This window comes from Plectrocnemia conspersa, unplaced genomic scaffold, assembly GCF_051122295.1.
Source record: "Plectrocnemia conspersa isolate PC_06_02 unplaced genomic scaffold, ASM5112229v1 ptg000010l, whole genome shotgun sequence".
Classification (NCBI taxonomy): Eukaryota; Metazoa; Arthropoda; class Insecta; order Trichoptera; family Polycentropodidae; genus Plectrocnemia; species Plectrocnemia conspersa.
The window spans coordinates 16,788,235-16,805,325 of NW_028277174.1; the positions used below are offsets into that span (position 1 = coordinate 16,788,235).

General features: G+C 35.5%; 1 protein-coding gene across 1 annotated transcript in view; it reads left to right on the plus strand.

Moving 5' to 3' along the window:
• Positions 1-4,944: 4,944 nt before the first annotated feature.
• The window catches only part of ft (cadherin-related tumor suppressor fat), a 252,843-nt gene continuing 240,696 nt past the window's right edge, over positions 4,945-17,091 (plus strand). The window contains exon 1 of the mRNA XM_088193971.1: positions 4,945-10,575. Within this exon, the coding sequence (XP_088050097.1) occupies positions 5,434-10,575 (5,142 nt within the window). The 5' untranslated portion in view covers positions 4,945-5,433. The remainder of the gene's footprint in view (positions 10,576-17,091) is intronic.

The following is a 17,091-nucleotide window of genomic DNA, read 5'->3' on the forward strand; positions in this document are numbered from 1 at the left end:
GATAAGTTAATATACTAATACTGGCGATACAGATCAATGGTGGTATAGTGCTTTTCGATATTTTTTGACCAACGACAAGATCAGCGCGTATAGATAAATAAAGAATATGTACTAGACAACCTATCGCGGGAATGTTAGCCTAGCACTATATATAATAACAGCTTTGTCTCAAATACCAAGGTGAATTTTTGTCAGTTTAACAAATAATCTTATAACTACATATTGTTTTAATACTTGACAGTGAGAATAGATTTGCGAAGATAAATTTACATTAAACTAAAAGTACGTGACATTATGTGAGGGCTGATGAAAAATACGTTTTTTATGAATTTAACATAAAGTATGGTTATATGTGTTAATCTAACTCGATAGAAGAAAACGTCAATTCACAATTATCAGATGTTTTTTATCGTCATTTTTAAATTCCAAATTTATGTAAAAAAATAAAATATTACTATTTAAAACTTAAAATATACTTTCTGAAAATATGTTGAACAAATTATTGATAATTAAAAATAATATCAATAAACAGAGTAATTTTACAGATTTTTAAAATAAGTAAAAATTTCTATGTTTTCTACTGTAACGCAAATATAAGTAATATAAAATTTCAGTTTCACTAAATTTCAGGTTAAAATTCAGCTAATCACAAAGTATACATATGCATTTTAATTTGTTTTTGTTTCCACGGCAATTGGGTTATCAAACATTATCCCGCAATGGTGAATTGACTTCAACTTCTCTGACATTAAACAAATTTATGCAGCATGATAATTGTAATCTTATCGTTTGTGTGTTTTAATAAAAACAAATTGTAACTTTAAATTACCATAATGTCCTTCCCAAAGACAAGACTAAATAAGACAATTTATTTATTTAGATTAATTTGTTTTCATTTTCATTTTGTAAAATATATGTATTAATAGTAATAAATAAAATCACGATATATTAGAAACCAGTACCACACTTAATTTATTAAAACTTTATAAACTACGAGTAATAAAACTATTATTGTGATGAAGTGTAAAAAATATACAAAAGGAAAAAATCTTCACACCTATTAACAATTTGGCTATTTTATTATTTTTTTATGAAATTTTCTATTAATCATATAAATATCCATTGTCAAATTAGAAGTAGGATTAAACTGGCTAAATATATTTAAAAATCAATTTTACTTATAAAACCAGAAACGTAGAAAGATTTTGATGCCTTAATTATTATTTTTATTACTTGTTTTATATCTTAAGTTTTTGCTTATTTTATATTTTATTTAAGTAAATCAAAAGGTTTTAAAATGCCACTAAATAATTAAAAACGCCCTTTTTTTAAAAAAAAACTGCTGTTCTGAACTCAATGTTGAAAACTTAGTTTTAAATTGAATTTTATATCCAGACTTTTAGATTTTTTTTAATTTTTTAAACTCAAGATCATATTGATTAACTATATAATTTCGTACTCATCTTATTATTACTATAATTTATACCTGAAAACATATTTATAAAAATGCAATTTTTTCAAATTTATAGTAATATTCAAGAGCCATTCACCACTGAATGAAGTGTTTTTTCGATCGAAATAAGTGGTAGTCAAAAGAAGCAAGATCTGGAGAATAAGGTGGATGAAATAAAACCTTGATTTTGTCTATCGTTGTTGGTTATTGAAGATTATTCTTGACGTTGTAATTTTCGTTCGAAATTTGTTAAAACCATATTTGACTAATGAACCACCTTTTTTAAAAAAATCATATAACATGCAATTTCGTATAAATTGTTCAGTTGGTAAAATATCTGTCATCGTGAATTTTAGGGGCTCATTTTTAAATATTGCAATGTATAGTTTATTTGTGCATAGATATAACAAAATACGTACTCAGGTATCAACAGCCAACGCGCGACTAACAGTTAAAACTTAAATAAAAAACGATTTTTATTTCTGGATTACCTAATGTATTGTTTTATTATAAATATAAGGGCATTTTTTTCATTTGTAATAAGTGTGAAGAATTTAATTTTTTTACGTTTTGTGTTCACTACGTTATAAATGTAGACAGGATAACGAAATTAAAAAAAAACATAAGTGTTTTTAGTAACTAAAAATTCTACATAATTCAAAGGAGAGAAAGAATAAACAAGTAATTATAGACTAATAAGATTTAAATTCATTTAAATGTATGCTTTTGCCTCAAATCATATGCACATTGAGAGTTTCTATTTATGATTGTTTCCCATATTTAGTGCACGCGAAATATTTTTATATAATTCGTTTGTGTCATAATAATTGTTGCTTATTATCAGTAAAAATATGCTCAATTAATTATTTTTTTGCTTTCATTTAGATGAATAATAACTTAAAAATAAGTGTTATTTCCAATGTTATTGTTATTGATACTCCAAAACATGCAAGAATAGTTCTATTTAATTGTTTATATACTATTTATTTGTGGTTCACGCTCTGACTATATAAAACATCAATCTAAAAGCTGCGAAATATATTTTTAAAATGTCCAGTGTACTCAGAAAATTATCCCTCTATTTAAATTCTCTTACTACCCTGTTAATTTTGGTGTTAAAGTGGCAGTGGCAAATATTGTCTACGTTTTATGAATATAATTGCCTTTGATTGTGTTTTTATTCTGATTAATTTTTAATTATGCACCCCTTCAATCTTGCAACATACTTGGGTATAAATCTCTAAGCATCATAAATCATGTTCTTGACCAGCATACATATGTACATATTCCCTTAGTTAAGCTATCATAAGAAAAATAAAATATTGAAAAATGGTATATAAACTCAATTAATAAATAAACATAGACCCAGGTTAGCAGGTAAGTACTAACACGATAACCAGTCGATGTACCGCACCAGGGTGCCGATATATCAAGGGCGCCTCAAGCCTTTATTATTTTTATCAAGTACCGGTATTTTTATTTTTTTATTTAGAATAAGAATTATAAAATATTTTTTAATTAAAAAATCATTTATAAGTAATAAATCTCAGTAATCCAAAATATTTGGACCCCTTGGGTAAGATAATCAATATATTCCACAAAAGGCTTTCACCAATATGCTTTAGTTTTTGTCTAGCTTTATGTTGCCATTTATAGAGTAGTAGTCACTGCAGAATGGTAATGGTACCTATAAACTCGCTTTCTTTCTTGTTTGACATAGCATACAAATTCTAATGGGCTGTATTTTGTTGTGAACTGTCTTTTTAAACATCTTATCATTTGTCAGGTTTTGTTTACGAATGAGACAGATCGAAAGGCCATATATGTTTAAGATAAACGCATAGGTATCAGCCTATTCATTTTAAAATTCACGATGTTCATCATCAGTTTTTCTTTGTTACTTTTTAAATTCAAAATATAAAATAAAATTTTATTACTTATATGTATTTTTGTAATAAATTATAAATTCAAGGACATCAATAAATTCAAAAACAGATTTAAATATTTCTTCTTAAAAAATAAACAAAGCAAATTAAAATATGTTTATATTATTATTATAAAAATAATTTATGATATTTTAAAACTCTTATTTACTTTTGAAAAAAGAGCCGCATGCGGCTTACAAGCCGCGGTTTGCCGACCCCTGTCCTAGGCTATACAGCGTGGTCCCAACAAAATAACGAGTATCACTCTAATGCAAAAAGATGGCTCTAATAATTACAAGACAATTACTATTATAACAATATAATATTTATAGTTTAATGTTAAAGTAATTATTATATTATTTATTTATTTTATTATTATTATTTTTTATTATTTACACTAAACATGCATATTATAAACATAAACAGAAGCAATAAAAAAAATATTATTATAAATTATTTCTTAATGCACGAAGGTGTTTCTTTATTCCATTTAGGTAATCCGCAACATTTTTATTTTTGCGGATTATCCCAGGAATATTAATATACAATTTCACATATCCGTACATAATTCCCCCGGCCGTACTCGTTTTCTTATATCTAACTATCTTTTTACTTATTAAATACTTATTAAAATACTCTAGTAACATATTATTTTCTATCTTATATTATATACATATATCTAATATTGTTGCACAAAATAAATAATTAAAATAGGGCAATATAATACTATTGTAATTTTTTTTGTGTTTATACTTAACATATTTTTCATTCTAGATAATATACCTATTTTTCTACTATTTATTTAATAAGTAATTACAACGTTCCTCAAAATTTAGTTTTATATATTTTATATTTATTATATCTAAATATTTTATATTATCAACTATAGAGTTATCTATAACAATTTTTATATCAATAATATATAATATAAACAGCAACGGTCCCAATTTAGACCCCTATGGAACACAGTTAATATTTCATGTTAATATTATTAAACTTCAGTTAAAATACTTCTATCTAGCTAATACTTGAACCTTTGCATTTTAAATAAATTTTTTTGTTGAAATTCCTGCGTATAGATGGCATATTTTTTCTATAAATTCGGATTAAAATAAAATGAAAATATGAAGTTTCGACTACCACGTTAAATCTAAGTGACAAAAATATAATTGTAGCTTGTTTATATATAATCTTCAATAAAATATTACGTAATTCACTCGTATTGTTTTAAGCATGTTTAAGTAATAAATGATATATTTTTTTAATATTATTCTTATGTTTCTTATATTCTTATGTTTGTTATATTATTCTAATCGTAACGTAATTTATTTCAAAATCGGAATTGCACAATGCGATTATATTACAAAATATGCATATCGAAGACGCGCCGGAATAACAATGTTTAAATTGTCATAGCTCGAGCTTTGAAAGCGCGCAGAACAACGCGACCTAATCAGCGCTCATAGGCTTCGTGAGCGAAGATGAGGCCAGAAGGAGACAGCATCTGAGAGGAGGCGCGGGACGAGGGGCACGGGGGGCGGGGATCAGCGGCCTCAGCTCAGTGCTCGGCCGACTGTCTCGGGGGGCGCGTGTCGGACTCGGAGCCTTCAGGCTCTCGTTTCGCGTCAATAAAACATAACCTGAAGTGCTTCGAATTCTTCTGTGACGATAGACAATTCGCGCGTCGTCAACTCGTCGTCTAATCCCCCGAGTTCGCGAATTTTTACGTTTTTTTTTATATATCTACGTTCGACCAGTGCTTTTATCGCCGGCGCAGGGGAGGGGGAAGTTTGTTTTCGAATTGTGAATTTTGCATTCCTCGTTGTGTAGTTTCCCCAAAGTGCCGGATACGTCGCAACAGATAACGCAGGTTGTCGCGGAAACGCGCGGCCGCCATGTTGTGAGAGCGGGACGGGAGAGTTCGACGCGCGGGGTCGACCGAAACCCTCGAACGGCGCGCGGAATGAGCTTCGTTTGAATTTGTGTGATTGTGTTCGATGAGTGACGATGAATGAGAAGACCGCATCATCTTCGAGACGATAGTGGACAGCCACGATGAGAGGCGGCGCGCTGCTGCTGCTGCTGCTGGCGTGCGTGCGCGCCCTGCAGATGCAGTCTCGCGCCGTGGACACGAGGATCACTCTCGAGATCCCGGAGGGCAGTCCCAGGGGCTCCCGGGTCGGCTACATCCCGACCAAGCCCAGCTTCACCTACCGCTTCAACGAGCCACCCAAAGAGTTCACTCTCGACCCCGATACGGGCGAGATCAAAACCGATGCTATCCTCGACCGCGAAGCACTCAAAAACGACCGATATGACCTCGTGGTCCTATCCAGTCAACCCACCTACCCCATAGAAGTGCGCATTGTCGTCACGGACATCAACGACAATCCACCAGAGTTTCCCGAACCGAGCATAGCCGTCGCTTTTTCCGAAAGCGCAGCCGCCGGGACTCGGCTCCTGCTCGACGCCGCGACGGACAGGGACATCGGGACTAATGGAGTGTCTGACGATTATAGAATAGTCGACGGAAACCAGGACGATAAATTTCGACTCGCTTTAACCGCCAACCCCAGCGGCGAAACGTCCTACCTTCATTTAGAAACGACGGGAAAGCTCGATCGCGAAACGCGCGGCTTTTACGTGCTGAACATTTCCGCGCGCGACGGTGGCGAACCGCCTAAACATGGATTTTTACAAGTGAACGTGACAATTTTAGACGTTAACGACAATCCTCCAATATTCGATCACAGTGATTACATAGTGTCTCTGAACGAAAGTGTCCCTCCTGGGACTCCGGTCTTACAAGTTACGGCCACAGACTCCGATCTCGGCGATAATAGTAAAATAACGTATTATCTCGCCGAAGCGGAGAGGCAGTTTACCGTGGATCCTGAATTAGGCGTGATATCGACGACGGAAATATTGAACTGTCCTCAGCAGAGCTGTCCCACCGTCAACAGGCACGGTAGTTCGTGTCCGAAGAGTTGTGTGTTTACAGTGTTCGCTCGCGATCACGGGTCGCCGAGACAAGACGGGCGGACTTACGTTACGGTCAATTTGGTGGACGCTAACGATCACGATCCCGTAATAAAGTTTAGATACTTCCCACCTACGGCAAATTACGCGACCGTCGACGAAAATGCGTCGAATGGCGCCGTGGTGGCTGCCATGTCAGTCATCGACATGGACGAAGGGCTGAACGGCGAGACAGAAATCAAGATCATCTCCGGCAACGAACTGAACCATTTCCGCTTGGAGAACAGCCCGAGCTTCGATCTGGTGAGAGTGAACGGAATACTAGACAGAGAAGAAATCAGCAAGTACAATTTGAGCGTCGTGGCCACCGACAAAGGAACTCCTCCAAGAACGGCGACGGCTTTCCTTATAATAAACGTAAACGACGTGAACGATCATGAACCTGTATTTGAAAAATCGGAATACTCCGCCATTCTCAGCGAACTGGCTCCGCCGGGAAGCTACGTCGCAGGAATCACGGCAACGGACGAAGACACCGGAGTAAACGCTGAGATATTTTATGCCTTTACATCGGGAAACGAAAACGAATGGTTTCACATCGACGACGCGACAGGGTTGATTACTACGAGATCCGCTCTAGATAGAGAAGTACAAGGCACTGTGGAATTAAAAGTTTCCGCTAGAGACGGAGGGCCTAATCCTAAATGGGCATACACTCAATTAAAAGTCACAATTCTTGATGAAAACGACGAAGCGCCGCAATTTTCTCAATCTTATATAAACGTCAGTCTATCTGAAAATACTCCGCCTCATACTTTAGTCGCTATGTTGACCGCGGCCGATCACGATCAGGGAACTAATGGCAGCGTCACTTATACGCTTCAATCGGACGTCCAACAAAAATATCCTAACACATTTTTATTAGATCCGATGACTGGACAGCTGACTACTAGATTGCAATTGGATCGAGAGAAGATATCCGAATATGAAATCCACGTAATCGCTAAAGATCAAGGATATCCCCCTCAATCGTCAACGGCCACAGTTTTTCTTAGCGTGCAGGATGTGAACGACAACAATCCGGAATTTTACCCTCAAAAGTATTTTTTATCAGTCGCCGATGATGTACCGAAAGGAACTTCTCTACTAAGAGTCACTGCTAGTGATATGGACGAAGGAGATAACGCAATAATTACATACAATTTAGAGAGCGGCGGCGAAGGTGTCTTTTCTGTCGATATGTGGAGTGGAATTGTAACACTACAGGGTAATCTTCGAAATATACAAAAGCCACTTTATAAGCTTACGATATCTGCTAAAGATAGGGCCGAGCGTAGAGCTGTTGAAGACGCCGTAGTTGAAATTATCAAACAGCCGTACATGGAGGAGCTGATGTTCGACTCGTACGGAGGGTACGACTTTCAAATCATGGAAGATAACGGCAAGAACAACGCTCACGTAGGACGCGAAGTAGGAAGAGTGCGAGTGAGGACATTGAGTGACACTGTGGCGTATACTATTGTTTACGGCGACGTGAAGCGCGTTTTTAAAATTGACGATACCGGTCGAATCACAACTGTGAGCAATATAGACCGTGAGGAAAAAATGATGTACAGCTTGACAGTGGTAGCGCGCTCGGGCCTCGCGTACGGCAAAACTATCGTAAACATATCCGTGCTGGACGTGAACGATAACCATCCTGTTTTTCTGAAGGATAAAGACGAAGTACGCATTCCTGAGAATACGGCCGTCGGACAAGAAGTGTACTTTGCACGCGCCAGAGATAGGGACTCGGGGATTAACAGCACCGTATCTTATTCGCTGACGTACAACGTTGATGACCAATTTAGAATATCGGAAGCGACCGGGGTTATCTATTTGAACAGGCCGATTCGCGCCGAGCCCGGTACGACTATATCGATCGAAGTGACCGCTAGCGATGGAGGCAGTCCGCCTCTGGCTTCGAAGCATTCCATAATTGTGTCGGTCGAAGATGTGAACGACCACACTCCCGTTTTCGATCACACTTCTTACGAAACTTCATTATTGGAATCGACCCCGGTGAATGTGCGATTTTTCGCGCTGTCGGCTACCGACGCGGATTTGCGATTGAACGGAAGAGTGACGTATTACATATCAGAAGGAAATTCAGAAGAAAAGTTTGGAGTGTTTCCAGACGGTTATCTTTATGTACGCAGTCCGTTGGATAGAGAAGAAAGGGATTATTATTCGCTTACTGTGACTGCGAGCGATCGAGGAAATCCGCCTAGGAGTTCGCAAGTGCCCGTGGTCATTCACGTAATCGACGAGAACGATAACAGTCCAGTATTCACAAACTCGACGTTCACGTTCAATATCAGAGAGAACGAGCCGCCCGATTCCTTTGTCGGAAAGTTGATGGCGACCGATCGCGATATTGGCCGAAATGCTGAACTGATATTCTCTCTTTCGGCATCCCAAAGCGACTTCGCGATCGACCCCAGAAACGGATTCATTAAAACCCTGCACGTATTTGATCGCGAGGCCCTCGTGCAATCGACCGGGCAAAATCTCATAACTTTAGAGGCAACGGTTACCGATAACGGAATCGTAAAAATGCGAGATAAAGTCAAAGTGAACATTTATATCACGGATGTGAACGATAACGCGCCGAAATTCTTGCGCACGCCATACAAAGTACAAATATCGGAAGGGTCTCCGATCGGGACGCAAGTCGTCAGAGTTTATACGTTCGACGCTGATGAAGGACTCAACGGTGACGTGTTTTATTCGTTGAGCGATGGAAACGACGGAGGGAAATTTACCATAGACGAAGCGACCGGGCAAATATCGTTAGCCAAACGTTTGGACAGGGAGACGATGCCCAAGTACGAACTGACAGTGGTAGCTCACGACGCAGGTCTACACCAACGTTTGAGCTCGTCCACGGTGGTCTCTATTGAGGTTTTAGACGAGAACGATAACGCTCCGGAGTTCACTCAGACGGAATCGAGAATATCAGTGAAAGAAACCACTCCGGTGAACACTGAATTGATGCAATTTCGCGCGAGCGACGCCGATTTGGGCATCAATAGCGAAATTACATTTTCGATCGCTTCGGGAAATAGAAAAGATTCGTTCAGCGTCGATTCCATAACTGGAATATTAGTTCTGCATAAACCATTAGATTACGAGGACTTGACGTCGTACGTGTTGAATATAACAGCCTCGGACGGCGGAAACCCGCGCTTGTCAACGACGATACTTTTTTCCGTCGCCGTAATAGACTCAAACGACAACCCGCCGAGTTTTCCTAATACGGCGATAGTGAGACAAATACGAGAAGGAATACCAGTTCATACTCCCATTGTGACGGTGACCGCTGAAGATCCCGACTCGGGCATAAACGGAAAGGTGACTTATGTGATATCGCATCAAGATCCCGACGATCATAAGCGTCATTTTGGCATAAACGCTGCCACTGGAGTGATACACACGCTGCTGGCTATAGACAGGGAAGCCATAGATACGTTCCGCTTGACGGTGGTGGCGTCGGACCAGGCCCAACCGGAGACGAGTAGGCTGTCGGCAGAAAAACTCGTCACAGTGATCGTGGAGGACATAAACGATAATGCGCCCGTGTTCGTTTCCATGAACGCGGCCGTTTTGCCCACTCGAGAGGCTCAGATGGCGAACAGAGACGGACTGGTGATAATGAATGTGTTCGCTAGAGACCTGGACTCGAGCACCAACGGCCTGGTGACGTACGAATTGGGCAATTCGGACTTGTTCAGATTGCATCGGAGCACAGGGGCGTTGACGCTGAGACGCATGACCGGCAAACTGGAGCCGCGATATCGTCTGTCGGTGAAGGCGACGGACGAGGCCGTGCAGAGCGAGAGACGAAGCACGGAGGCTTACATCACTGTGATAACGGCCGGTCCCGAAGGAGAAGGCCCAGCGTTCGAAAGTGACGTTTTGGTCGGTAGTGTTTACGAGAATGAACCGGCAGGAAGTAGCATTTTGGCAGTGCGCGCTCGGCTGCCCGGCGCCGAAGTGGAATATTATGTGACAAATGTGACAGACGGAGGGAAGCAAGTAGATAGGTTGTTTGATATCGATCCCCGGTTGGGAATCCTATCGACGGCTGCGCCTCTGGACCGGGAGGCTGCGGCCGCCTACGACGTAGAAGTTTACGCCATCGCAGCCAGTGGACCGATCAGGACATCTAGCACTAAGGTGAGTCCCAACAATATCGTTTTTAATAGTATTATTATTATTATAAAAATCGCCTTCATTTTTCATCATTTTTTAAAAGAAGAATATATACATATGTAGTATATGTAAAAAATATAATAGTAATAGACTTACTGGTTTTTTAAAGTTCAACAACACTATTCTCATGCAATATAATTGATTAGGCGAATTTAAACAATATTTTCGAGTCGTGCATAAATATCGAGTATTAGATTAATACACAAAGCTTTCGGTGAATTATAATATTCTACCAGTAATATTTTGCATTCATTTTTAACGATGTATGATTTGGAAAAATAGATGGCCAATCCAAAATTTATTTTTCTGTAACTAATTGCCAAAATTTTTACATATGATACCACATATTCGTACATTTTTAGATATCATATTTTATAAAGTGTGTTATTTTCTAGAAAATATTGGAACAGTTCAGTTAAAATATACAATTCAGATAATGCTGGATTAAGCTAATAAGTTGGGAGGAATGTTTAAAAAAGTTCCATCACAGATCTTCCATTTTTAAACGTTGTTTTTGTGGTGTGTGGCCAGACGATATTGTGGTGTGATATTAAGTGCGGGTCTTTTCTATGAAATAAGATTATTTCATCTCCGCACGATAAATTTTGCCGGCGACATTTTGACTTCGATCTAAAACAGCACAATAGAAAGTCTAGTCTCTCCTAGTGAATCTCGAGGAACCCATTTATTCCTGTTAAGATTTTCATTCTACAGTAAAATTTCACTATTTAGTGCAACTTATTAATCATAGTTCTCATATTTTTTAATTTGCACCTGTTTAAATATGTTTATTATTGGAGCACAGTAGCAAAATATTTTCATTAGGGGGGGTTATAAAATATGATTATTTCATCTGCGCACGATAAATATAGTAAATAAAATTTATAAAAATAAACATGATATATAATATATAATTAATTAAGGTGCACGTGTTTAAATATGATTATTATTGGAGCACAGTAGCAAACTATTATCATTAAAGAGAATTTATCAACTTACTAACACTATAAGTTTTTCGTCTTATCTTCTTTTAGGTAGAACATAAAAATATTACTACATTATTTTAATTTCGTTAGTTAAAATACTTGATTAAATGCTATTTTTTTATAGTCTTAGTTTTTTTTAAATAAAAATCATTTCTAAATATTTTTGCGCATATTTTAACTCATTAAATTATTAGTTGAGGTGAATAATATAAACTCTACTGATTCATAATTGATTAATTGAACCATATATTTGAATGCTTTTACGACATTTAAATTAGTTAAATTTTAAAGTATTGTATGATTTTTTGTAAGTAGCAGGAAGCCAAAAAATGTATACAAACATTTTCTCAAGAATTAATAGTGTTATATTATAATTTAACTTATTTAACAAGCCATATAAAACCACCGGTCATTGACTTTTCAATCTATAGATGCCATTTTACACACAAGTCGCTAAGATATAATGAATCAAAACATTATCTACGGTTTGAGCAATGATTCCTTTTGATCTCACCGATGCATTGAGCACCATAACTTGTCTAATAAAAATATGTATAGTGCGCATTGTTTAAAACTTGGCGGCGATGATAGCCACAGCTTTAAAAGAAAAAAGCTCTAGGATGTTGCGGTTTTCGAGCGTTACAACAGAAACGTATTCCGACCGCACTTTGATATATTGCGACATGCATCCTAGGCGTTTATGTGCCCGCAGTTTAATGCTGAAACGAAACAATCAACGCGCGATGCGAAACCCGATACTAAATGGAAATTCGCCCTTAACGCTGAGCGATTTTCATATAAAGTGCAAAAATTGAAATAGGCCGCGCTCTCGCTCGCGTGGAGATCGTGTGGGTGGCATAAAACGAGTTGGGGTCTGGCCGTTTTCAATTATCTCGTCATTACTCCGTAGCTGACAAAGGCAAAGTAGGCTTTATTGCATCCATTCGCACGCTAGATGCTCCCCGACGACCAGATCACGAATAGCGCCCGCAATAATGGACGGTATAATTGATAAATATATTTTATCGCGATAATAAAACGAGAGGTGCAATCTGCACGTTGTGTGCGTTGAGTAAGGTGTAATGGCATTTTTAAGTTGAAACAAATACAGTAGCTGTGTTGTAATTTAATATTTACGGTAGGTGTGCTTCATCATATAAGATATATTTATTTGTTAAAATTAAATTAAATCTTTCGTGACCTAAAAGGTTACCTAAATTCATCAAGTAAGATCATAGCCATAGGCGAGTCGGCTAATCTGAATGTCCTGGCTCTAACTAGAGTCAGAAAAAACATGATCATTTTTCTAGAAGAGACGAATTTAAATCTATAGTTCCTCATTTGAATGTCAAAAAAATCCTTGAGTAGTTTAAAAAAATACTTAGCGAAATATAACTTTCTGCGAGACGTCCTTGTCAAATGTTTTCTTAAAATCCGCATATAATACGTTTACTTGTATTCCTAAACAAATTTCTCACCAAGTGGTCAACTTTTAGTCAATCATAAATGGACCTCAATATATTTGCAATTAATACATTACTTACTATTTAAATTAATATAGCTATTCTAAATAAAACAACTATATTACATTGGTTTAATTAAAAAATATCAAAAATTTAATTATGTCTTAAAATATAAAAAAGTAAATACCTAAAATAAAATTTGTTATTTTTTTCATATAAATTTAGAATCACTCTAAATGTATATATTTTCATTAAAATTTATAACAATATATTTTTAAAGACAAACTGGTTAACTAAAATAATAATTAACACTAACAACGGTGTTTTGAGATAAAGTTAGAGTAAATAAATTCATTACTTACGTAATTCTTTTGAAGGATTTTCGATATAAAATAACAAATATCTAAAGACGTTATAGAAAAAACATCTTAACCATATAGTTACGTAAATTATATGTAATATTTGTCTGACAAAAAAAAGTTAGCATGTTCTTAATATTGTATTCATTTGAAAAGCACTACTCCTTTATCATCAATATATGAGTTAATTGTTGTCTTGATTTACGATTGACATTAACATTAAAAAATAATACCACCATTTGTTGTTAATAAAGTGGAATTGTTAGTGGTAATTATAATAATATTTAAATGCCTCCTTTGTGAAAGTTTTTCTTGAAAAATATTATTGTATAAATGTAAAAATATAAACGTATAGTCAATGTTAGTTCAAAGGACTATAAATACGTTAACGTTTAATACGTTTTTGATTTTGCAATTGAATTCGATCTAATAATAAAATAAATAATAATTATTATATCTATGTATTGCTATCTAAACGCAAGTCTGTTTTGGTTTTCTATAAGATAACTATCCCACTGCAATTTCGTATGTCTGCCTCGCTATCCTATAAGGTAGCTACAGCATTCTTGTAACTATTGTCACTTCTTGAGAGAATACCACATTATATATTGTATATTGCGTTTCAATTCGACTTCGATAATGTCCGAGTATAATCTCTTGAAGTGAGTGCACATTTTTATGGGTCACTCTGTGTTATAGCACGCCTTTGCGTACCATATCTGGCCACAAGACACTTACCAGCGACGTACGAATCGTACTGAATTTTCAATTATGCGCCATTGTTGCCTTGGAAAGTGTCGCTTATGGCGCGATCTTTATCAATTAATTTAAAGCTGAGGGATCGCGGGCGTAAAATAATTCATACAAAAACTCATATCCAATTACGTTATATAAAACGCACGCTCGTAACTCACTATACTGTGTGTGTATATAAATAAATTCCGTCGGTTTCCACGTCGGACTGCTTTGTCATTCAAGATTGGAAAACCTGTTGAGAGTTCTTTAAATGCATCATTTACATCCTCAATCACCAATCGTTAACTATGCAAGACTGGCGCACGCAAACGATACGCTCGGCGCTTATAATATACGTTTATTTATTTTTCACGGGAATAAATCTGTCTCAAATATGAGCTTATTGAAGGTTGTTCGGAGGTGGTTGTTTATTGCCTCTCGATCAAATGCACGAAGATCATATAATAAAGCAATTGTGATCACTCTAAACCCTATTAAAAAAAAACAAACAACTACTTTTTAATTTAACAATTATATTTAGATTTAATATACAAAATATTTAAGACAACTTTCAAGCCCTTTGTTCATATAATTAAATTCTTATATAACCAATTGGCGAAAATGAGCTACTAAACGAACAAATTGCCCATTAAAGTGAGCTTATTAAGCTTAATGTAAATTATATTTGACGTTTCTGTAATAAATATTTGCATGAATTTTGTTAAAATATTTTATTATGATTACTTGCATTTTATATACTTTATACGAAAATGATAGATTCAGTGTTATTATTAATTTTTAAAGTGTCATTACAAGCAAGTCAATACCAGCAGAATCTTCATTCGTAAATACATTCAGCCCATTGCCTGACTAAACCAATTCATTATCTTTAAAAATTAGCTTATCAAAGCTCGTTCTGATCAGTTTTCGCTCTCGTTTTTTTCCTTTCTATGACTCAGACAATAAAAAATAGCAAGGAATATCTGCGATCGTGGCGTTGTGCGATGAGATGTCGGCGTCTGGTTTGCGGCTATCTGAGTCCGCGGGCAACACTAAAAGCGCATTAGTGAGGGAGAGGGCCTCGGCTCTGCTGATTTATGGTGGTCGGACTCTGCCCACGTCCTGGCTCCATCCCCGTGTGTTTGCTCACACACTGCAGCGTATAGTATACCCATTGGCGAGGAGAGCAGTCTCCGGGTACAAATGAAGGCATTCCGCCGTTATTAGCCGGCCAAATTCCTTGACGGCCGCTTTCGTATCATTTGCATTCCCGGCTCGTTATTAGCAGCCGCAGTTCTCGCCTCCGTACTCTTTCTCCAATGCCCTGAGCTTAATGACAACACAACGACAATTATTCATGTGTCACGTTGAAATTTCGAAGCGCAGAAAGAGGCTACTGATTTTGTACTGGATTGAACAAAACGTCTCATGAGCAACGTGATGACGAATATTTCTGAAAAAAATATCATCCGTTAAAAATACAACGATTTGGCATTCAATACTCATTTTTAAGAAAATATATTTCTTCATATAAGCGAATTTTAACATTTATATGCAAAATCAAACACTAAAGTACCCGTGCTATGGAATATGCACTGATGTACTGCAAGGATTTGGACATTCATTAAAATCTCAAAATACCAACAGTACAAGAAGTCCTTAAAGTCGCCAAAAAGCATGAACCCTGACTTGAATTACAAATCTAAAACTATGGCATATAAAAATAAAATTGTACATTAAAACAATGCAATGTCAGAATTAATGTATACAAAAAGATATTATGTTGATTACGAGAAAAATCTAACTTATAGATGCATTTTTCGGTTTATGTGAATTGTTGCTGAGACTTCTTGTCGTTAATCTATCAGTTAATTCTAAGCAAAACATGAAATTTAAAATATTTTATTGCGACTAATGTTTTATTAGCACACTGTTATTTTAAGTTTGAATTAAAATAAAAAACTTTTTCAATTAAAAATCACTTTGTAATTTGATATTATGTATTCTACTATTAATAAAATAATCATATTATGGATATTTAGAAAAAGCAAGCCACTGCACTTTCAAAGCACGAAAGCTTTAAAAATGAAATGCACAAAATCTGTGAACTTTAATCAAACCAAGAATTTCAGGAATTATTCATATAGAAGCAAAAGTGGCAATCTTAATAAAAATATGATTCTGAAAATTAAACCAAATTATTAGAATGAAAAATAGTATTTGAAATAAAAAAAAGTATTGAATTTTTGAGACAATCAGTCGTATTTTATCGGAAATTTTCAAAATAGAGTACGTAGATTTAAATTAAAAATAATTAAATCAGGTATCTTTCTGTACTGTACTTTCACAAAAAATAAGAACATATATTCCTGACTAGCACTTTAAAAACTTTTTTAGGATTGTAACTAATGTTTTTCTGAAGAATTTTTTGAGAAAAATTTTAATTTCTTCGAAAATTCTCATATTATTTTACACAAATATTTTTAAATGCTTTATTACCGCTGAAATATTGAAAATATGTAGTTGTTCTAAATTTGCTAAATTATCGGCTGCATTCAAAGCAGATAGTTAAACAAGTGACAATGATTTCAGATTAAGACCTCAAAAACATTGCTTTAAATTATACGTTTTATGACTGACCCTAGTAATTATTATTAGCAAACATTTGGTTGAGATTTTCTCAATATTTGCAGGTCAATAAAAAAATTTAATTTTAGAATTAATATTTATAATATTAGATCTATAAAAAGGATTGTTCGCCGGTTAAATTAAATAAGAGACAATGTTTTATGTAAATGTTATATAAATCATATGATTTTTTGTGAAATATCATGCGATGGAAAGTCACTGTTAATTATACTCGGATTAAATATTTTAGTTATAGTATTAATTAATAATGTAGATAATAATTATGTACTTGTGTTTTAATTAATGATA